The sequence below is a fragment of the Nematolebias whitei genome, chromosome 4 (assembly GCF_014905685.2).
Source record: "Nematolebias whitei isolate Nwh7 chromosome 4, NemWhi1, whole genome shotgun sequence".
NCBI lineage: Eukaryota > Metazoa > Chordata > Actinopteri > Cyprinodontiformes > Rivulidae > Nematolebias > Nematolebias whitei.
Window position 1 is genome coordinate 14,953,740 of NC_056501.1, and position 23,201 is coordinate 14,976,940.

The window sequence follows — 23,201 nt, forward strand, 5'->3', positions numbered from 1 at the left end:
AATCCCCTCCTTTTCTGTGCAATACCAATTCCAGACACTGCAGGGGACTCGCAAGGCACACCAACATAATGTTGTCCACAGACATTATCCTTAATAATCGCCTCATTTCATGCAGGTTTGAAAAAAGATTGGTAGCTATGTGCTTTGTCATTTCCCTTGATAGTGCATTAGATTTACACAAGCTTGTGTGGAATTAGACATTTTGGTGTAAACGTAGCACAATTAATGCCTTAAAACCAAATCGAATCCATACAAGGAAAGTTCATTTTTCTTAACTTTATTCTTTTTCTATACAGAGAGTGAAGGAGTGCGTGTTTGTCAGTTCCTGCACAGGCCGGTGGTTGATTGAAAGTGATGGAACAAGAGAAGTGAAGAGTGGGATCACAGCATAGTTGAACGTCCATGGGTTGAAACCAGTTTATGTGTGAACCCGTGGCGCTGGGAGTGCTCGGAGGGAACGAAGATGTGAAAGGCATAAAAGGAAGGTTGGAGGGGAAAAAAAAAAAAAAGAGTTTATAGCTTGAGGGCTGGTGGGAGAGATTTGCTTTGATGTGCCTACCACAGGAAAAAAAAACCTGAGACAATGAAGCTCTTGTGTTTTCTCTGAAATCATACCACCTAATTTTCTCAGAAAAAGAGGAGCGAACCATTCTGAACCTGGAGCAGAAGGCTCTCTGACCTCACAAACACGAGTTTTGAAACCCGTGCACTGCATTCATTACGGGCTCCCAACATTCACATTTGACACCATCCTCCTCTGCGCTTTGCTGCCTGTTAGTTTTGATGCTGTTGCTAGGGAACTGTCCCCAAGGACGCAGTTCCACAGGTTTGTGAGATGGGTAGGTGATGTGCCGTTCATATTACAAATGCTAATAGCCTTAAGGGAAGCGAGAAGGAGAGAGAGGGAGAGGGAGCACCTTGTTTCCTCAAAACCAACCCTCCAATTTTCCACTTCCACCTCCACTGAAACCTGCTGCTGTTCAGCTGCTGAGGATAATCATTATTATTAGTGAAATATTTTAGTGCATCAGCAGCAGCTCCAGCTTTGTATTTTTTTATTTTCTGGGCATTCACAAGTCAGAACAATGAGCAGAAGCTCGGCTTGTGGGAGAAAAGAAGTGTTTGTTCGCAGTCATTTATCTCTGGGTATTTACACATCTCATTAAACAATGATTACCCATCATGCATATTGTCTCCGTGCTCTTGTGAGTACACACAAAAGATGTAGCAGTGACAAAACGATGCAGAGGCATTCCCCATGTGTCTACTATCATTGTGTTTATTTCAGATGATGTACAGGAGGCAGAATGGCAAAAAAAACCTCATGAAATGTTTTTTATCTGTCGTCATCTGAAGTCTCATCCATAACATGCTCTTATCCTGCTGTAGGAACCTTATATTATCCACCGCACACTCATATAAACACGTCCCTGCTCCCGGTGGCAGAGGGATTAAAGATGAAGGCGAGTCTCCCTAAAAAAACACCATCACGGTCCTGACTTGGCATCCAACATATACCACGATGCGTCTGACCAGGCAACAAGAAATCATCACATCACACAACATAAACCAGGTTAATGCATCAAACACACACACTGATGAACTGAGATGTCTCGTTTCTTTTTAACTTGCCATTAATACGCCTCGTTAATCACCTAAATGTTTCTGGTTTATTAGTTTTGATTTTCTGTTTTAGTCCCAACCTTTTCACCGTCTGTCTTCTCTGGAGTTTTTAATCTGTATAAGAAGTTTTCTGAGGAAAGGCTTTTTACTGTAATAACAAGTGGATTACTGGCTGCTTTCTACTCTTTGTGTACAGAAATAAAACTTTGTATTTGGCAAACTTCTTGTCTGTGTACATTTTTTATGTGAAAGAAATGAGCCCTTTGAGAATAGAGTAAAACAGCGTAACTCAGAATGAGGCCAAGTACACACAGTTTAAAGGAAATTGTTTGGCTTTCAAGAAATAAATTATATTTATTTCCTGCTTATTTATCTCAGAGACTAATCAGTGGGTGTACATCTATAACATTGTTTGGAGCACCCATCACAGCTGCTCCACACTAGCCAATGCAAAAATGGCTTTAATAACACACACAAGTTTGTTGTGTTTATTTGTCATATGCAAGGTTAACACGGTTAACAGTACGATGAAATGCTTGGGATGAGAAGAACCAATTCGACTCGCTAAAAAAACAACAAAGAACAAACAAGAAAATGCAAAAAAGCATACAATAAGGGTACACAAAAAAAGTACCAAAAAGTGAAAAATTGATTAAAATATTTACAATGTCCTAAAGAGATACTGAGCAACAACATGGTAGAATATAATGGTGCAGCAGGATGAATTTGAATAAGTATTTTGAGGTAGTAATATAAGCTAAAATACACGATATACACATACAGTATATATACAGACACACACACCTCTCTCTCTCTCTCTCTCTACATATATATACTGCACATAACCAACATATACCACACGGGTTGTGTGACAGGTTATTGCACAGGTAGTGACATTGAAGTTGAATTATTAGTTATTGCCAGTTGTTCAGTGTTATTTATCAAGAGTTCAGTAATCTGACAGCTTGTGGGTAGTAGCTGTCCGAGTCTTTTTGTACGCGATGACGGACTCCTGTGTCCTCTGCCTAAACGTAGTAACGGAAGAGTCCTTGTGCTGTGTGGGTGTGGTCCTTAATGATGCCGCGTGCTTTATGCAGACATCTGCTGTGGTTGATGTCCTGGATGGTGTGGAGACGGCTACCTGTGATGTCCTCTGCTGTTTGCATCACCCTGTGTAGAGCTTTCCAGTTCTGACTGGTGCAGTTCCCGTACCATCCTGTGATGCAGCCTGTCAGCAGGCTCTCAATGGTGCACCTATAAAAGTTTGTGAGGATGCTGGTGTTTGCACCAAACTTCTTTAGTCTTCTTAGGAAATGGAGTCTTTGTCTGGTTTTCTTGACCACAGTGTCTGTATGTAATGTCCAGGACAAATCCTCGGTAATTTGAACACCGAGGAACTTGAAGCTGCTTTGTTTATGTAGATGGTGGAGTGCTGACCTCCACATTGTTTCCTGAAGTCCACTATCATCTCCTTTGTTTTGCTGACCTTTAGAGAGAGGTTATTTTCCTGACATTAGCTGGTCAGTGATTTCACCTCGTCTCTATAGGCACTCTCGTCGTCGTTGGTGATGAGACCCAGTATGGTGGTGTCATCAGCATACCTGATGATGTTAAAGCTGTGTTTGGCGCACACACGTTCATGTAAACGTACATTTTGGGGACTTTGCATTGACTTCCATTCATTTTCTACAGCCTAACCCTAACCCTAATCCATCTACACAAAATATCCAACATGTCAGAGAAGGGTCCAATGCAGGCAGAAGCAGGGGAAGCACTTAATGTGCTTTGATGGCTCCTCAGCTCTGATCTTCTGCCCCCTCAGCCGTGCGCCTTCGCCAAACATTAATAATAGTTGGTGGTATAAGCAGTCAAAGCTTAATTAAAAATATTGGGGGGAGTTTTCGGGTTCGGACCTGTAATTACTGTTAATTCGTAGGATCAGGTGGTGATGGCTGCGGGCTGGGGCCGGGTCAGTTCGGATTATTTGGACCTGAGTGCAACTCTAGTATAAATAAAGGTTGAAAATCCTTATGGGGACCTGGCTTTGGTCCCCACAATGTAGGATTTTTGGTAAAGATTGTCCCCACAATATAACCTGAAATAAACACGCACACTCAAAACTTACCTACGTCCATCCTGATGCATGCTCAATAATCCAGGTAGAAAAATCTAAAAAAGTTAAATCTGGTCCTCTGGACATTCAAAAAACAAAACAAAAAAATTGTAGAAACGTTTTGTCTTTCATCCACAAGACTTCTTCAGTCTGAGGTGCTGTATTCAGCTCAATCTTATAAATAGCACCTTCTTACCTACGTCCACATTGGGGACACATGTTTTAACTACTCACCTTAGGGGACATCCCTTTCTGAATGGTTTAGAGACAAAGTGTAAGTGATTTTGTTTACTCTAAATTCACAGAAACCAAAGTCACACACACATATACACACACATAATAACTCAGTCAGTTTTACCAATATCGAGCTAAAATTTGATATGATATATGAAAGTGACATTTGGAAAAATTGCATGAGATTGCGCATTAAGTTATTTCCAAGGTTTGACGTGCCACAAAAAAAGATTTTAGTCTAAACCTAGTGTGAAAGGCTGCAGGGCAATATGCATTCCTTCAAGGGATGCTAGGTCTTTAGGTTACTCTAATTTCTTGTCTCAGCTTTAAGCTTATTTATCTCTGTACCTCAACATTTGATGTAAACTTATTGGTTTGTTTTTACGGAGCCACCTTTTCCTAGCTTAGCGCTGGTGGCTTGGGTCCCAGAGTTTGTCCTGCTTGGATTTGTCACACCTTTTGTTTGGCTTTTGACCTTCTTCTTGCTCTTATCATGTGTTGATCTCTTGCTTGCTATAGTATCGGAGCTGGTGGCGGCACAGTCGCTATCTTTATGTGCTTTGTGGTTATCTGGTGCACCTGGCCCAGCTTCAGGAGCCACGACCCTTTCTGTGTTTTCATTTTCTGAGCCATCTCCACTCAACGTCACACATTCTGGCTCTTTTTTACGTTGCTCTGCTGTCAAACCTGGAATTCTTTTTGGTACTTCTTCTGTCTCAGCAGGGCAAGGTTTCTTTGAGCCTTCTGTCTCTTGATCCTTACAGTTTTCCGCCTTTTTATTTGAGTTTACTTCTGTTGCTTTCTGTGCAAATTTAATATTCTTTTTTCTCTCTGCCCTCTTAGTCTTGCTTCCACTGGGCCCCCACTTCTCCTTCGATGCATCCCAGTAAGTCTTGTTCTGGCGGGCGTGCATGGTGCGGACGTTTTCACCCAGCTTTTTCAACTCCTGCCGGACAAAGGACTTGAACTTTGGGTCCAATTTCTCCACCAGCGCTAAATCTCTCCAAGCTTCGTCCTCATTGCACAACGCAGAGTGAGCTTGTGCCCTCTGGTACACGGCCTTAAAGTTACCTTTAAGAGAAGCGAGAAAGGATACGAGTAAATGAGAGAGACAAAGACAGGAGAAAATATGAGATCAAAAGCAGCAAAATGAAACTTCCTGAGTGAGGCTGAAGCATCTTAATTGAATGCCAGAGGTGAAGCAGGTGACAGGAAACATCTAAGGAAAGCTAGGGAGGAGTAAACGATGGGGAAAGACAAACATAAAAACAGCTATTTCACATCAGCCTCTGCTATAAATAATTTATTTTAGAAGGAGCCGAAGGAAAACAATTCAGTTTAGACTGTGATGTCCGTGGGTGGGTGTCAGGGGGGAACAACAAAAGACAGAAACTTGGCTGTGAATGTTAGGTTTTGTTTTTTCTTGGCAAACAAAGAAATGAAGGATTGTTACAGACAAGTGTGAGGTGTTTGCTGAGGGACAGACATCAGACCCTGGTATTTTTTTAGATTTAAAAATGATGATAAACAGAAAAGTAGACATCACCTTGTGTTTTCTCTAAAGTACAGAGTCTGTTTTCACCCCCAACATTTTCAATTCAATTCAATTTATTTATATAGAACCAAGTCACAACAGAAGTCATCTCAGGGCACTGAACAGAAACATTCATATATAAAAAGTCAGTTAATAACATTATTTATCTGAGGAGCAGACTGCTTTGAATTTAACTTCAATACAGACTCTCATCTTGAGCAAGCATGACGGCAACAGTGGAAAGGAAAAACTCCTTCATGAGGAAGAAACCTTTAGCAGAACCAGGTTCAGGACAAGCGGCCATCTGCTTCGACCAGCTGGGTTTGAGGGGAACAGGAAGGAGGAACAGATACACAATGGCAAGTCGAGAATCATGTTAAGATAGAAATAGTATCAAATAAAAACTATTCAATTTTAGAAGTTCATTGAAGGAAATTAGGTCAATTTGTCCTCCAGTAGTCTTAAGCCTATGACAGCATAAGTCAACCCTAGCTATAGGATTTATCAAAAAGGAAAGTCTTAAACCCAGTCTTAAAACTGGACAATGTGTCAGCCTCACAGACAGAAACTGGAAGTTGGTTCCACAAGAGAGGAGCCTGATAACTGAAAGATCTTCCTCCCATTTTGCTTTTGGAAACTCTAGGAACTGCAAGTAAGCCTGCAGTCTGAGAACAATGTGCTCTGTTAGGAAAATATGAAACATAAAGATCTCCAATATAAGATGGAGCTAGGTGGTTGAGGGATTTGTAGGTTAGAAGTAAGAATTTGAATTCAATTCTGAATTTGACAGAGAGCCAATGGAGATATGATCTCTCCTATTAACTCCCAGTAAGATTCTGGCAGCAGCACTTTGGATCAACTGAAGACCTCCCAAAGAAGTTCTGGGACACCCAGATAATAAACCATTGCAATAGTGCAATGATCACTATAATGCAACCAAACATATGCTACCTTTATGCCTCTCCAGCAGCCTGTCGTTCAGCTCCACCACTTCCTGGTATCGTTTCAGCTCCAGCATGCACTGGCTGAGGTTGAGAGTGAGGGGAAGACACACTTTCTCCAGCGACTCCCAGTCCTCACCTTGTCGGTCCACCTGCTGAGAGGGACAGCATAGACGAACGGAGTTGAGGTGATGGATGACCGAGAAAATTTTGAAATGATGAAACCCAAACTAAAGTGTACCAACACGCATTTAAAAAGGTTAGAGGAAATGATGAAGATGAAGCTAAAATCTTGATTGATTCTGAGGATGGCAAGAAAAGAAAAAGATGAAGAAGGATGAAGTGAAGAAAAGAGAATTTGTAGTCTGTGAAAAGAAAGTAAAGACAGTGAGGTGGAACCGAGCAGTGAGTTGAAGAAGCGCAGGCAGGAGCTCAAGTACTGTCACAGTGGCATCTCTGTGGATATCTGTTATTTTTAGCATCGTTCCTCTGCTCTTCTTTGCTGACATAGCTTCAACAGCACAGTTTTTATTTCAGGGGGAAAAAGTATATCATTATTTTGAATTTACTGAAATGGTGGTAATTAAATATCAGAGACTCAGTCCTAAAGCTTTGCTGGGCATTTTTACCTCAATGCAGTACCCAGATAAAGTATTCATACCCCTTGAACTTTTCCATATTTTGTCCCATTAGAACCACAAACTTCAAGTATTCAAGTCTTTCACTGGAAAATGAGGTCATAGACCAACAGAGAGTAGCACAAAATTGTGAAATGGAAGGAAAGAGAGGTTTTTTTTGTTGTTGTTTTTTTACAAATAAAAACCTGATAAAGTGTGGTGTGCGTTTGTATTCAGCTGAACACGGTTTAAGCTCAGTCACATTGGATGGAGAGCATCTGTGGGCATCAGTTTTCAAGTCTTCCCACAGATTCTTGGTTGGATTAAGGTCTGGACTTTGGCTCACCTTTTTCCAAAGTTTACTGTGCCCCTCATTTGTCACCGGGATTTGTGGCTTTCTTCTTGCCACTCTTGCATTAAGGACAGACGTGTGGGGTGCAGATAAGAAGTCCACACAGGTGGACTTGATTAGCTAATTAGGCGACTTCTGAAGCCATTCAGCTTCCCTGGCTTTTAATTTGCAGTTATTAGCAATTATTAGTTATTAGTTTTGTGGGATTCTGTGTTTTTGTCGTGTCTTTTCTTTACCCCTTGTATTTCCTGCATTCCCCAGTGTTTTTCCTCCTTATGGTTCAGCTCCTGTCTCACCTGTCATTAATTCTAATCACCCCAGGTGTTTGTCATTTCTGTCTCATTACTGTTCTCTTTAAATTCAGTGTCCCTGTTTTTCTGTGGTCGGTGGATTGTGCTGTAAAGCCTGATGTTTTATTCCTCCCTAAAAGTAAGTTTTGCTGCCCCATCAGCTTTTGTTTTGTTTAAATAAATTCAAATTACTTATTTTTACCTAGGAGTCTCCTGTTGTCTGCCTGCATGTGGGTTCAACAATTAAAACAACAATCATGTCAAGTTTTAGTTATTGGCAATTATCAAAGAAAAGGGGGCTGGAAAAAAAAAGGCACGGCACATTCTTCAGATTTTCCATTTGTAAAACACTTTGAAAAACGTAGTATTGTCTCTCCCCTTCACATTGATGCTTTTGTGTTGTATGATAACATGAAATCCCAGTAAAATACTTCAAAGGTTGCGGATGGAAATGGTCAAGAATTGTGAATAGTTTTTCAAGGCACTGTAACTCTTACTTTACAGGACAGTTGTATACTTTTACAACCCATTACACGCACCTTATTTTGTAGGAAGTCCACATATTCTAAAGCCTCCCTAAACTTGACAGAAGCTTCTTGAAAGTGTTTTTGTTTGATGTGAAAGTTTCCTTCGTTCTGCAGCAGCATGACCAGTCGTAACATCTGCTGCCAGTCCTTCCCTTCCATTTTATCACAAGTGTTCAGGTTGATGGCAGGACAGCCTGCTTCCTCTTGCTCACCCTCAGATGGTGCAGAGTTACTTTCTTCAGATCCTTCTTTAGTAATTTCAGCACATTTTGGCTGAATCGACTCTTCTCCCACCTTCATCGCTGTTGTGACACTTTCAAGGTCTCCATCGTGCTTTTTTCCCTCCTTGCTGTCGGTCTTTTCCTCCTCCTCTTTATTCTTAATTTCCATTTTCTCCAGCTTGTTCCAGTACTGCTCCTTCTCCTCCCAGTACTTCTCCTTCATGCGCTCCGACAGGGCCTTCAGTTCTCGATGGACCAATGAGGACAAAGTGATGTCGAGGTGGGCCACCATCCTGAAGTCTCTCTGGGCCTCCTTTTCGTTCCACACAGCAGCGTGAGCCTTGGCCCTCTTGTAGTAACCCTTCACGCAGTCTGAGAAACGAAAATCAACAATATAAAAAAGTGTTTAAAACGAGATAATTGTTCGTCATACAACTGACTCTCTGGAAGCTGAAGGATTAATTTTTGACTATTTAAAATGAAGAGTAAATGTGTGTTTTCATTAAGGCAAGGCATTTCAGTCAGACAAAATCTGCTTAAAGATTTCTCACACATGGATGGTAGACATAAATTATAACAAGGTCTAATTGTGTGAATGCAACTTAACAACAAAAATAAATTATAACTTCTTTCTACCAATTTCAGCTTGTTATGCTCCTTTCAGCTTATTTATGCTAGTTTCAGTTATCTCAACTACTATTTAGCTGTTATGCTAATTTTAGCTCTTTTTTTTTTTTTTTTTTTTTTTTTTTCCCCCAGATAATTTCCACTTTTTTGTGCTCCCTTCTGCTTCTTTCAGTAAACCTGTGTTCTCTGGTTTCTTCTGATAACTTAAGCTTCTTCTACCATTTCAGATACCTTTTTTTTAAAGCATTTTTTAACTAATTTCCGCTGTTTTCAGATTCAAATTTTCTGTGGTAGTTTCTGCTACTTTGAGCCAAATTAACTTTATTTCTATTAATTTCAGCTTATATTCCTTTCAGTTTTTTGTGCTATTTCAGCTATTTATTTATTTGCTGTTTTGTGCTAAATTTAGCTGTTTCAGCTAATTCCACTTTTTTTTTTTTTTTTTTTTAAAGCATTTTTTTAGCTAATTTTCTAATGTTTGTGCTCCATCCATCCATCATCTTTACCTGCTTGTTCCATTTTGGGTCACGGGGGTCGCTGGTGCCCATGTCCAGCAATCACTGTGCGAGGGACGGGGTACACCCTGGACGGGTCGCAAGTCCATCACAGGGACACATAGAGACAAACGAGACAAACAACCATTCACGCTCTCACTCACACCTAGGGACAATTTAGAGTTACCAATCAGTCTAACATGCATGTTTTTGGTCTGTGGGAGGAAACCGGAGCACCCGGAGAAAACCCACGCATGCACGGAGAGAACATGCAAACTCCACCCAGAAAGGCCCCCGGACCGGGGTTTGAACCAAGGACCTGCTCGCTGAGAGGCAGCAGCTCTACCAGTTGCCACCGTGCTGCCCTGTTTGTGTTCATTTCTGCTTATTTAAACCTAATTCAGAAAATGTGTTCTTTCTGCTTTATTTGGCTAATTTAGCCTTGTTCTTCCATTTCAGCTACATTTCAGCATGTTTTTAGCTAACTGCAGCTGTTTTTCAGCAACAAGTATTCACACTGCATTTTAACAGGAAATGCAATTTCTCTAGTTTACTCTGGCATCTTTGCTTTGCAGCAGATATGTACACTCTCTTGTGTGAGTCAGCAACGTTTTTGTACAATTAATTAAATCCAATTAAATTAAAAAAATGCTTTATTAATCCCAAAGGGAAATTAAATGTTGTTGTAACTCATTATCCTGGTTTCATTAAAGAGTTGTTATAGATAATGATGGCTGTGGGCAGGAGTCAAACAGTGATAAAGATGTATTATCATCTCAGGACCAGCCATTTTAATGAGTGTTCACAAATTAAAATATTTCAAATCAAAAGACATATGGGTTTAAGGCCTAGCTTCATTTTCATCCTTAATACATATTTGTTTCTCTTCATTGTTGGGTTTTCAAACATTAAATGTATATTTCTTTGTTCAGTTTTACAGTTTGATGCATGTTTATTTGCTTTCTGCTTGAAGTGGCTTGATTATATTCATATTTCTTATTAAATGGAGATATTAGTTTCCCATAAGCAGAAACTAGCCAAAAGAGGTCTGCACAGTTTTAACAAAGTAACTCATATAGTTCACTAAAGACAGATTCTGTTCTCATTAAGGGGGCAAAAAAGCAAGTTTAAAGCTTATTGTTTTATAGGTTTTACTTTATGTTGATTTTAGACATACAGCACAGACTTTGTTACCTCTGGATAAACCCTCTCTATTTGCTAAACTAAGATGGAACTTTTGAATTAAATTGATAAGGTGTGAGAATCTTTTAAATCTCTGAGAATAATGGGACTTCACAGTGAAACATGAAACACGCAGTGTTCAACATCCATTGTCCATGGTCTGAAGTTTTGCCCTTTGTGTCTGTTGCTCATCATTTAATTTCTGTCTACTCTCAGTTTTTACTCAGCCAACAGTTAAACAGATTTCACTGTCGCCTCTGGCAAAAGCAGAGACACTGCAGTGAGACGCCTTTTCCAAAGAACAACTGAGCTGAAGGGATGAAACGGTGGTGGAGCGGCTGACTTAAACTACTGCAGACAACATGACACTGATGACAGGAGAAACAACAACACGGCAAGGAATGAAGCTAAAAGGGAAATGAGAAGGCGCTGAAAATCTGTAAAAAAGCGATGCAAAAGGTACTGCTAGAAAAGGATGAAGGGTAAGGCACTTAAAGTATGACGATATGTGGAAAAAGCTATTATAGGGTGAATTATTATTTTAAACTTTAGGAAGCAGGTTATAACCTTTGCTGGCATTTTGGACTTGACTAGTAAAGAATAAAAACTAAAATAATTGTATTATGTCCTGTAATGTGCTTTTGTCTCTTTTGTTACATTGACTCTATAATTGCTTAGTTTATACATCTAACCATAAAAATCTGCCTAATCAAATCTTTGGTGTTTTCTGAAAAGCGATTTTATTTATACTCGCAACATGATTGTCCAAACATTTTTTTTTATGTAAACTGAAAATCCTGGCTGAAGAATACAGTGTGGATGGAGTCTGTCTCAGTAGATTCTGTCACAGGGTGGGAGGCTGACTCTTGAGGCTCTGAAGAGGAGCCTGCGCCAGCATGTGAGGATCTTCTAGGCTTATATGACTGGTCCTGAGTGTGACAGTACGATTCCCAGGGCTGCTGCAGCTGTAAAACCTTCAAGAACATCAACCTCATGTCCTCCTACACACTTTACAGAAGACAGGGCTGCTACATTCAGGCGCTACTGACGGTAAGGCTAAAACAGGAACAAGGAAACTTCATACAGTGTTTTTTAAAGGTACAGCTACTGTTTCTACAGTAATACGGCTAATTTAATGTTTGCTGAAAAATGTGGACTGAAGAAAATATGCCAGATTGTTTTATTAGCATGAGTTAGTGAACTATTTCCACTATCAAACTCTTTTCATAGTACGCTAACCAAAATTAAGCTAAAATTAATTAGGATAAGATACAATAGGCTAATTCTGTCTAACTTTTTTACTTTTGAGAGTTCATAATGAACTTACTGATAAATTTGGCAATACAAACTATTTGTGTAGAGTAACAAGCTGATATAGTTTGCTTTATTAGCATAATCACATTTAGTAGCATATTACTTCCTCAGGCAGCTGAGGCGAGCTGGTCTGGGAAGCTCAGTCCTCACCTCCTTCTACAGGTGTGCAGTGGAGAGCATCCTGTGCTCCAGCATCAACGTGTGGCATGGAGGCTGCACAGCTGCAGAAAGAAAAGCTTTGCAGAGAGTGGTGAAGGCTGCACAGAAGACTGTTGGAGTCAGTCTCCCCACCATCACAAACATTTACACCTCTAGATGAAGGAAGAGGGCCACCTGCATCATGAAGGACCCCACTCACCCAGCACACACTTTTTGCCCCGCTCCCCTCAGGCAGAAGGCTGAGGAGCATTAAGTGTAGAACCACTAGACTAAGGAACAGCTTCTACCCCGAGGCTGTTAGACTCCATCCATCCATCCATCCTTTATCTTTACCCGCTTCTTCCATTTTGGGTCACGGGGGTCGCTGGTGCCCATGTCCAGCAATCACTGTGCGAGGGGCGGGGTACACCCTGGACAGGTCGCAAGTCCATCACAGGGCCACATAGAGACAAACAACCATTTACTCTCTCATTCACACCTAGGGACAATTTAGAGTTACCAATCAGCCTAACATGCATGTTTTTGGTCTGTGGGAGGAAACCGGAGCACCTGGAGAAAACCCACACATGCACAGAGAGAACATGCAAACTCCACCCAGAAAGGCCCCTGGACCGGTTTTTGAACCAAGGACCTGCTCGCTGAGAGGCAGCAGCTCTACCAGTTGTGCCACCGTGCTGCCGCTGTTAGACTCATGAATCTCTAACCAGAATAATCACTGACAAAAATCACATGTTGCTACTGATCTGTTTCATGTTGCTGCTGATCTTTTTCATGTTGCTGTGTTCATGCGTGCTCATCTGCTCACACAGACTCGTGTGTGCTGCTGTTCGGTGTATTGTTTTAATGCTATTTTACGCTACTAGTGCTTAGAGTATTTTAATGTTTTTCTTAGTTCATATCTTGTATCTGTTTTTTCTTTTACATTTTAATACTTTTGTTGGATGTAACTGGGACCCTGTGCACATAATAAGAACCTTGAATAACAGTTGGCAGTAAACAACTTCACAACTATTTCTAGCTTGTTTTGTAGTTGTTACTAATAGTAAAACTAGAACAGAAATAGAAAACATTTTCCATTGTTTTAAAAAAAAAGTGTTTATATGGAAATTTAAATTTTAGATAAAAAAGAATAATGGAAATAATGTAGGCTATATTCATTCATTCAACCTTTATTTAGATGGGTAAATCCCATTGAGCCTCGAGGACTCATTTACAAGAGAGACCTGATTTCAACAAAGATGACAACAATGGACAACAACAGCAACAACAATAAACAATTATAGAAAGTCATACTGCAGGGTTTTTTGTTTTTGTACAAATAGGATGGCTAAAAGAAAAAGGTAACAAAAAAAAAACCTGCTAGATTCTAAGGCGAATGTAGAAAACTAAAAACAGGAACAGGAATATAATGTACCTAATCAAGCTAAACTGTTAATGCTATTCTACATCTGCTTTGGGCATTCAAGAATCAAAAATAACTAACCTAATGAGAAATTTATAGATTGAAACAAACATTTTACTACTTGCTTAGATTAATCAGGTGTCCTTGCTTGTATGCATCCTTACATTTCTATGCGGACAACACAGTAGTTTACTGTCGAGCTAGAACAGTTGCTAAGGTTTTCCAGCTTTTACAGTCTGCATTTGACATCATCCAGTCAGATTCGTTCTCTCAAACTTGCGCTAAGTGCTGATAAAACCAAAGGGATGTTGTATTCAAACAGGAAGTCATTACCAGCAGTCCTTCCTTCTATCTTATCTATGAATGGTGTTCCTATTGAGTTTGTCAATTCTTATAAATACTTAGGTATTTTGGTTGATTCGCATCTCTCTCATGTCATGTCGAAAACTTGGAAAAGAAACTGAAAGTAAAACTGGGTTTCTTATTTAGAAACAGATCCTGTCTAACTCTGAATGCTAAGAAAGACCTTGAAACTGCTACATTCTTTCCCTCCATTGATACGGTGACAAGCACCCTGCAGATGTTGGACACTGTCTATCACGGTGCGCTAAGATTCATAACTGGCTGTAACTACTGTACCCATCACTGCACCCTGTATTCACTGGTTAACTGGACATCATTAACTTCATGTAGACTCTCACACTGGTACATTTTCATCTTTAAGTCACTTCTTGGTCTGTTGGCTTCATACATCTCCTCCTACATGTCACTCTGTGAGTGCAGCTACAGTGTGCACTCTCAGGACATAATTACTTGCAGTGTACCCTCAGTGCAAACCGAATTAGGCAAAAGGGCCGTCTCTTACTCCGCTCCTGTGATCTGGAACACCTTGCAAAAAGATCGGAAGCTCTCGACCTTGACCTCTCTAAGGGATTTTAAAAAACTGCTAAGTTCGTGGCAAAAACAGGCAGATTGGTAACTCTAAATTGTCCCAAGGTGAGAGTGAGTGAGTGAACGGTTGTTTGTGTCCCTTTGATGGACTTGCACCTGTCCAGTGTGTACCCCGCCTCTCGCACAGTGATGACTGGACATGGGCACCGGCGACCCCCACGACCCCAAAAAAGAGAAGAAACGGGTAAAGATACTGGATGGATGGAAAGATGATACTAAGCATTTATGAAATTTTGAATTATTTGCTAGCAAAAATGGGTTTGTGAAGTTGGAAACAATTAAAGTTGGGGGTGTGTGTGTTGTAGCAGAACATTGTCCACAGCGTCCTGCTTCTGTTTAAGGTCGACGGTTTTCTTATAGAGCTGCATATTTCCTGTTTAATGATGTGCACGGATATGCTAAGATGCTGCTTGCCAGGAGGAAGAAATGCTGTTTTGATGTCCTAACTCAGCCCTCGGGTAATCACAAATTGGTGCTTCTACAAGTCATTTAAGAAGTTCCTCTGTTTCCATCACATCCAATGACTGCTCATTTGCCAACTAACACAACACACCTTCTAAGTGGTGTCACTTTAATTAGATATTCCATTAACATTAATCACATTAGTGTGTGTTTTCCTGGCTCTAATAATGGTTGATAAGTTTGCATCGTGTTTATTTTAAACAATACTGAACATTTAACAACATATTAACTAGAGGAATTGCATTTCCTGTGAAAATGCATTGTGAATGCTTATTGCAAAAGAAAATCATGAAAAAATGCTGAAATAAACTAAAAACATGCTGAAATGGAAGAACAAGCCTAAGTTAGAAGAAGAAAGCAGAAATAACACATATTTGCTGAATTGGGTTTAAATAAGCAGAAATGAGCACAAAAATTGGTAAATTAGCTGAAAAAGCCAATTAGCAAAAAAATTGCTGAAACGTAGCTGAAAAGGCAGAAATAAGCTTAAGCTACTAGAAGGAAGTGAAAGGAGCTGAAATTAGCTAAAAATGTGGATTTAGCTGAAACAGCTAAATTTGGCACAAAACCGCTAAATAGTAGCTGAAATAGTAGTAAAAGCTGAAACTAGCAGAAATAAGCCGAAAGTATCATAACAAGCTGAAATTAGCAGAATGAAGTTCATTGGGCTGAAAGTAGCACAAATTACCACGAAGTACTTGAATTGTTCTGAAAACAGCTAAATTAGCACAAAAAAATTAAAATGTAGCTGAAAAGGGAGAAAAAATTTAAATAACACAAGAAAGTATAAAGAAGACATGTTGGCCCAATTATTCTACCTTTATTTGAACAAGTTAATCCCACTGAGCCTCGGGGACTAATTTACGAGAAAGACCTGATAAATTACACTGAAGCAGAAATGAGTACAAAAAAGTGCAAACTATCTTAAAAAAAAAAAAAAAAAAAGAAGCAGACATTTGCACAAAAACAAACAAAAAAAAAACAGCTGAATAGTAGCTATAAAAACAGAAGTTGAAATACTAGCAGGAAGTGAAGAAAGCATTCTGCTGAATTAGACTGAAAAATGTTGAAATGGGTGCAAAAAATGTGGAATTAGCAGAAAAGGCTAAAATTAGTATAAACAGCTAAATAGTAGCTGAAATAGCAGAAAAAGCTGAAAATGTCATAAATAAGCTGAAAGGAGCACAACAAGCTGAAATTAGCAGAAAGACGTTCAAAGAAACACAAAAATGTAGTTAGCAGAAAGAATCTGAAAGGAGCACAAAACAGCTGAAAAACAGCTAAAAGAAGCTGAAAGTAGCTGAAGTTTAAATTTGCACAAGAAAGCTGAAAGAAGCTGAACCAGAGCAAAAGTGAAAGAAGCAGTAAAAGGTTGTAAACAGATGTAAAGATTTGAAGGATGTAAAATGAGCTAAATTCATTTTCTATGAGGAAAAAAAGTGGCAGAAAAGGCTAAATATTTCAAAAAGCTAAAGTCAATTCAAAATACTTTATTAGTCTTAATTTATCTTAATTTAATATTAATTAATCTTATTAATTTGTTTATTAAAGTTGCACCAATACCAAAAGTCATAGCACTCTTCTCCTGAAAGAGCTGAACGTTTTGATATATGCTTTGCTGAAATGGCAAAAAAATGTTACGAGAAAGAACAAGAGGCCGAAAAATGTACGGAAGAAAAACGGATCCCAATTGTGTGAATGCTTCATAAGCGTTTACATTATTAAATGTTATACTTGAGAGTGAAAAGTGAATATTTACAGAATGTATCCTCTCAACCTGGATATTATTTATGCATTGTTATAAATATTTTTGTCAAACAAAAACAGCAATATGTTGATATATGGAGATGTGTATAAGGAATGCTAAATGGTGACAAAAGCTGGATTACACATGTAAGAAAAATCTTGGCATTTCAAATGTTTGTATTGTTGAAGCATTTTTTATTTGCCAGCTTAATGCATGTCTATCTAGATTTTAACAAAGTGTTTTATACATGCCAAGACAATCATTAAGGTTTTATGAAGAACAACCAAATTTGTGTCTAAATTAAGAAGTCTGTAAGGCTTTAACTGCTCTGTGAAGATGAGAAAAAATAATTTGGGATAATAAATGCCACATACCAACAAATGCTGATAATCTCTATATGTTTTCTTTTCAATTTGGGAACAACATTAGCCTTGGGCTTGGAGCGTTGTGAACATATGGTGTATTTTGCTGCTTCACATCTCTGTAGTGAATAATAACCCCCGACTGTTAAACCACCTCAGTGCACAAGATTAAGCGCGCAGCTGCTAACCTCAGAGGTATGATGGAGTGATGCAACTGCAGGAGTGTGAAGCTAGGTGACACAGGAAAGGGGAAAAAACTTCCCGTCTCATTTCTTTTGGAAGAAGTTTGTTGTAAAGCAGATCGTGTCTTTTCTGATGATTTGCTTGTACCTTTGTGTTTCTCCAGCAGCTCGGTGGCGTGCTCTATTACTTCGTAGTACTCCTCCAGCTCTAGCATGCACTGGCAGTAGTTCAGCTCCAGGGGAACAATCATTCGACCCAAGTTAATGTAGTCCACATCACCCGGCATCTCCTAACACATGCAGAGATGAGGGAGCAAAAGAAAGGGCTGATGTTACCTGGCAGCTCCAACACGTATCTTAATAATGAATATGGTTGTTTTAAATATTTCCAAACTGATTAAACATGATACAGCGCAAGATAGCAAAATATTCTCTCTATGAAGCTTTACTAACTTTAACCAAAGGTTAACTGCCTATATTTAAACTGCTTTAATCCCAAAGCTGCTATATATTGCAATCACCAAAGTTCATGCTCAAGAATCCAGGTAAAGAAATCCAACAAAGTTCGGTCAAGTCATCTGGACAGTTTCTTTTTTGAGACGTTCGTCCTTCATCTAAAGGATTTAAGTGCATTAAGTGCAGAACCACCAGGCTGAGGAACAGCTTCTACCCTGAGGCTGTTATGACTCATGAATATCTAACCAGGAAAATCACTGTGAAAATTGAAAAAAAACCTGAAAATAGCTGTAATGCCACTTGGTTGATGTGTGCTGCTGACTATCCATGATGCTGATCTCATGCTGCTGATTATTTCATGTTGCTGTGTTCATTAGTCCTCATCTGCTCATACAGACTCATGTTCGTGCTGCTGTTGTTTTGGCGCATTGTTTTTGTACCATTAGTGCTTAGTGTAATTTTAGTTTAGTGAATGTAGTATATTCTTAGTTCATGACTCTGATCTTACTAATGTTTTTCTTTACAATTTGTATTTTTGTTGGATGTAACTGGGACCCTGTGCACATAGTTTCGTTCCACCTTATGTACCACATGATGTGAATGACGATAAAAATCCTTGTATCAACAATCCAGTTTAAAAAAATCCAACAATGTTCAGTCAGGTCATCTGAACGGTTTCTTTTTTTATTGAGACGTTTCATCCCTCATGCAAAGGACTTCATCAGTCCTGGTGAACTGGTCCAGATGACCTGACTGAACCTTCTTGGACACTTTGTCTGGACCACCAAACATGAAACCTGATGTCCTGAACCACTTCGGCCATGGCTGCCTGTTTGTGGCTCCTCAGACTGATGAAATCCTTTGGACGAAGGACGAAACATCTCAACCAAAAAAGAAACCGTCCAGATGACCTGACTGAACTTTGTTAAACATTACAGTTTTCTCGTGCAGCATTCTGACTGGTCTCTAACCAGACTGTCTCTCACGCCGCCTCGTTTTCCTCTTCCATGTTTCCATTTTTACACCCATTCTCAGTTTTGAGCTGTTTGCCCTTTCCTGTGGGTGCCAGGCCTCCCACCCAGCTGCCTGGGAGCAGGAATACAACAAAATAAAACAGATCAAAACAGGAAGTTCTCCCCCTGGATCCTCAATGGTCATAAAAAAAAGAGAAAATCAAATTAAATCCTCCTGTACCTGTGCAGCAATCATTTATCTCCCTCTCTCCTTCCCACCTTTCATCCACCTGTCCTTCACTCACCCTGGACTGAACGGTTTTCAGCAGCAGGACAGCTTCTTTGTACTTGCTGGCAGCCTCTCTAAATTGTTTCTGCTTGACCAGAGCGTTGCCCTGCATGTGGAGAACCGGCACCGCCTGCAGCTTCTCATCCTTGTCCATCATCCACGACTCTCGTTCATAGGATAAGGGGTCCCCAACCTGGAAGCAACGTGGGCAGGAAGAGCAAAGAGCAGAATCAAACTGTGGGGGAAACCTCCAAAGATGGAAGTGAACTGTTTTACAAAATATTATTTTTCTGACAAGCATGAAGCATGATCTTAGATTAAAACCACTCACAGGAACCTGTCTATGATAACATCACAGAAAAAAAATCATAGCTATAGTAGATAGAAACATAACATTTAAATCAAAGTGCTGATTTCTTGTAGATAAATGAACTTTTGTGTCATTTTTCTGCTGTTTTCACACAATAAAGTGATCAAACTTGTTCAGGATAAAGTTTCGCAACATTCTGAGTAATGAAAGGCAGTTTAGAAAAATGCAACACAACTAAAAAGTATTCTTCTAGTTAAAAAATAAAGAATATTTTAAATAAATAAAAAAAACTATGTAATAATTGTTTGAACAAAATATTGCATTATAAAAGTTAAAGTAATTTTCTAAAGGCCACAGTTTTATAATTAACAGAACAAATATAGTGTGCATATTATGACTTATGCATGTATTGTTATATTTATATTTTGTTATTATGTTGTGGTGCATTTCATGGGTTCCCAACCCTGGTCCTTGAGGAATGCCGTCCTGCATGTTTTAGTTGTTTCTCTGCTCCGACACACCTGAGCTTAATTAATGGGTGATTAACAGGCTTCTGTGGAACAAGAAGTAATTATTTTTATTGTTTTTATTCTATTAGTGCTTAGTGTATATTTACTTGATGTTTTTCTTAGTTCATACTGTATCTTAAATATTATTACTGTTTTTCTTTTACAGTTTGTTGGATGTAACTGGGACCCTGTGTACATATTTTCGTTCCACCACATGTGAATGACAATAAAGAATCTCTGAATTAAATCAATGAATCAGGTGTGTTGGAGCAGGAAACAGCTTAAACATGCAGGATGGTGTTCCTCAAGGACCAGGGTTAGGAACCACCCAGTATTGGAGAAGAGTTGATGGCTTAACACCATCTTTGTTTTTATTTTTCATCTACAGATAAAGATGCAAAACAAAACAAAATAAAAAAAAACTATATGATTTTATAATATTAAACAATTAAACAACACTACAGGCTTTACAGCGAATAACACAAGAAAAAAAGGAAACAAAATTCAAAATGGGGGAAAGGATTTTAATTAAACAGAAAAAACTTTTAAATAGCAAAACAATTTTTTTAATCAATCAAAGGTATTTCACCAAAAAAGCATGTTTTGTTTGTTGAAATATTTTAGAAATGCTTTCTGTTTTGCTGCTTCCTTCATTTTTCCATCGTTAATCGTTTTGTTTTAGTGTAATGTCGCGGCGGTGTATACCTGCAACAGCTCCATGATGAAGATCAGTGGCTGAGGCGTTCGCATTATCTCGTCCAGCTCAGGGAAACCAGTGGAGTGATAGTGGAACAGGTTCCCCATGCCACACATGTGTCTCTGACCCTCCAGGGGGTCTTTGCCTTGAGCAATCAGTCTCATTCCTTTGGACACGATGGGATACAAGCCTGTGTGCTGTACAATTGGCACATCAACAAAAACATGAGCATAGGTTCTAAAATAAAACAAAAAAAAAAACATTTAATCATGCTAAGCCCCTGGTGCTTTAAGCTGCTGCCAATCAGAGAAACAAACAAATTAGCCCAGTTTGGCTTTTTAAAGATGTTTTCCTTTAGAATAAAAGGACTAAATTTGCTCATATGTGTGTTTGTTTGTATTATTGTGCGCTGAACATGTAGGAGGCTGCTGAGGTCTGACTCATAGACGATGTATGAGAAGGAAAAGCTATCCGTACATCCTCATGACGACTTATTAGGGCCTCTTAAGCCTTTACATCCTAGAAAATACACTTGTGGGTTGTGGTTTAACTCACAATGGCGTCGCACCAAAATTCTGCCACTTCTCCAGTCCTCATGGACATCAGCATGGGCTCCCACACCTCCATCTTGAACATCTTTCCAACAAAGATTTCAGCCGGTCTGCCAGCCAGTCGGCTGTCATCGATGACCGTCCGCTCGAAGTTGTCCAGGAGAGTTTGGAAATGGAAGACGAGCTTGGATGAGGAGAGAAAGTGTCCAGCAAGTGTCTGTTAAAGGGCTCAGCTGTAACTTCCAAGCAAAATATGTTATAAACAAGGATGACGAGATGACTCTGCAACAATTTGCTTTTTTTAATTTATGATGCCATTAATTAATCAATGGATGATCTTGACAACTGTCTCATTTACTTTTTATTGTCGATGGCCTTTAAGCACAAATGACAAGAAAAACGTGTTCTTTTTAACCCTAAAACTGTTCCTGCATGTTCATCATGCCTCATGCTGTTACAATAAGTCCATCCTCATTATCCTAACCCTCAAACCAAAGGCCTAGAAACGTTAATATTATTTAAATGACACTGAAATTCTGCCTTTAAGCTGCTTTTATATTCCTCCCTCCTCCATCTCTACCTCTGGGTTTTCCTAACACCAACGTTGGTGTTTAAATCCTGAGGGTTTCAGTCCAAATCTCCCACCTTTTTTCTGGAATACATGGCTTGTGAGGAATTGGTGTTAATTTAAAAAAAAATCTTGCATGTCTATTATTTGCTCCAATTTGTGTTTTATTTTATAATGTGATTTTGTGTTTCTATATTAAAAATATTCATGATTATTTTTGCCTCCCATCTGTGGAAAAAAGTATCAAAACCTCACATTGCAAAATCATATTGAACCCTTCTAAAGCCCTATTTACAGGCTGATAGACCGAGTCCAATAGAAAACACAAGTCTTAACTGTGCAAACAAATGGGGATCACCTCAGCGGAGTGGGGACTCATGAACAGGTGAATGGAAATTCATGCTGGCATTGTCATGGAAAATATTTGTCACAGTGTCCAGGCTCGACGCCGTATGGTCAGACAGGAAAAGAAACACTGGATAAAGACCGGGCCAAAATAACATGTTGTCAGTTGATCAAACATTTGCTCTGTGTGGGAGCCAAGACCATTTTCTCACCTTGTGAATAATTCATAAGAAGCTAATTTGGGAGGAAAATGCTAAACACATGTAAAAAAGACATTTGTTCATAAAGTGTAAGATCAGTTCGACCATATGGTTGTTAATACCTTGGTCCCAGGTGGAAAATGAGGCAGTGGTCCTTTGCCTCCAGCCAGAATTTTCTTCTGGACTCCTGGATAGTTGCGAAGGTTCATTTCCTCCATCGCCTCTGAGATCGAACTGAGAAGTTTGTGTGTTTCGAAGATCTCTTTCCCCACTTCCTCGAGTGTGCTCTTTTGGCTTTTCTAATTAGCCCAGTGAAGAGAGTCTTGGCTGGTTTGCTGCTCTCTGACAGATGGCAGGATTAAGCAGGGTTTGGAGATGGCCACTTTAATCTGCAGAGCTAATCCCTCGCCTACCCCTACGATTGGTGGGGCAATCCCTGCAGGAAGATGTAGGAGAGGCCAGAATTATGTGGATAAGAAAGGTCCAGAACACTCCTCGGACAACTAAAGATCCTTCTGGTAGAGGGGCAGTTTGAGGACTTGACGGCTTAGAGGTGCAGCTTTCTGACCGTGGGAAGTCTAGCACGACAAACTTGATTTATCTAATAATTTTTCTTTTAAATTATTCAATTATTAAAATGTCAGCAAGCTGAAATTTTTCGTGTGTTAAAACAGAAAGTAGAGCATGAGGCACATTATACGTCTGTTAAACATATAGCAATCTATAGCAATAGCAGACCTTGTATAACATTTGACCTTGATTTGTGACCTTAATGCTGGGGTGATGAAAAGTGTAAAACTCCTAGTGATGCTGCGTATGCGTATCAAGTTTTGTCAAATTATCTTGAGCAGATCAGAAGTTGTGGGCGGAACAAGAGAAAGTTTATGGACATACAGATGGAGACTAAAGCAAAACATCCACTTTTTGACAAGAGTATAACAATTTTTGTTTTTCTGATTAGTTCTGAATTGCAAACTTAATATCAGTAA

General features: G+C 39.3%; 1 protein-coding gene across 1 annotated transcript; it reads right to left on the reverse strand.

The window, feature by feature from the left end:
- Positions 1–4,337: 4,337 nt before the first annotated feature.
- On the reverse strand, positions 4,338–22,430 carry LOC119408673 (aryl-hydrocarbon-interacting protein-like 1). Its single transcript, XM_037675515.1, has 8 exons — positions 22,335–22,430; positions 21,104–21,283; positions 20,557–20,745; positions 19,049–19,225; positions 17,483–17,624; positions 8,244–8,824; positions 6,456–6,600; positions 4,338–5,041 (listed from the first exon to the last, which is right to left on the reverse strand). The coding sequence occupies exons 1-8, from the start codon at positions 22,428–22,430 to the stop codon at positions 4,338–4,340; spliced, it is 2,214 nt and encodes a 737-aa protein (XP_037531443.1).
- Positions 22,431–23,201: the final 771 nt, after the last annotated feature.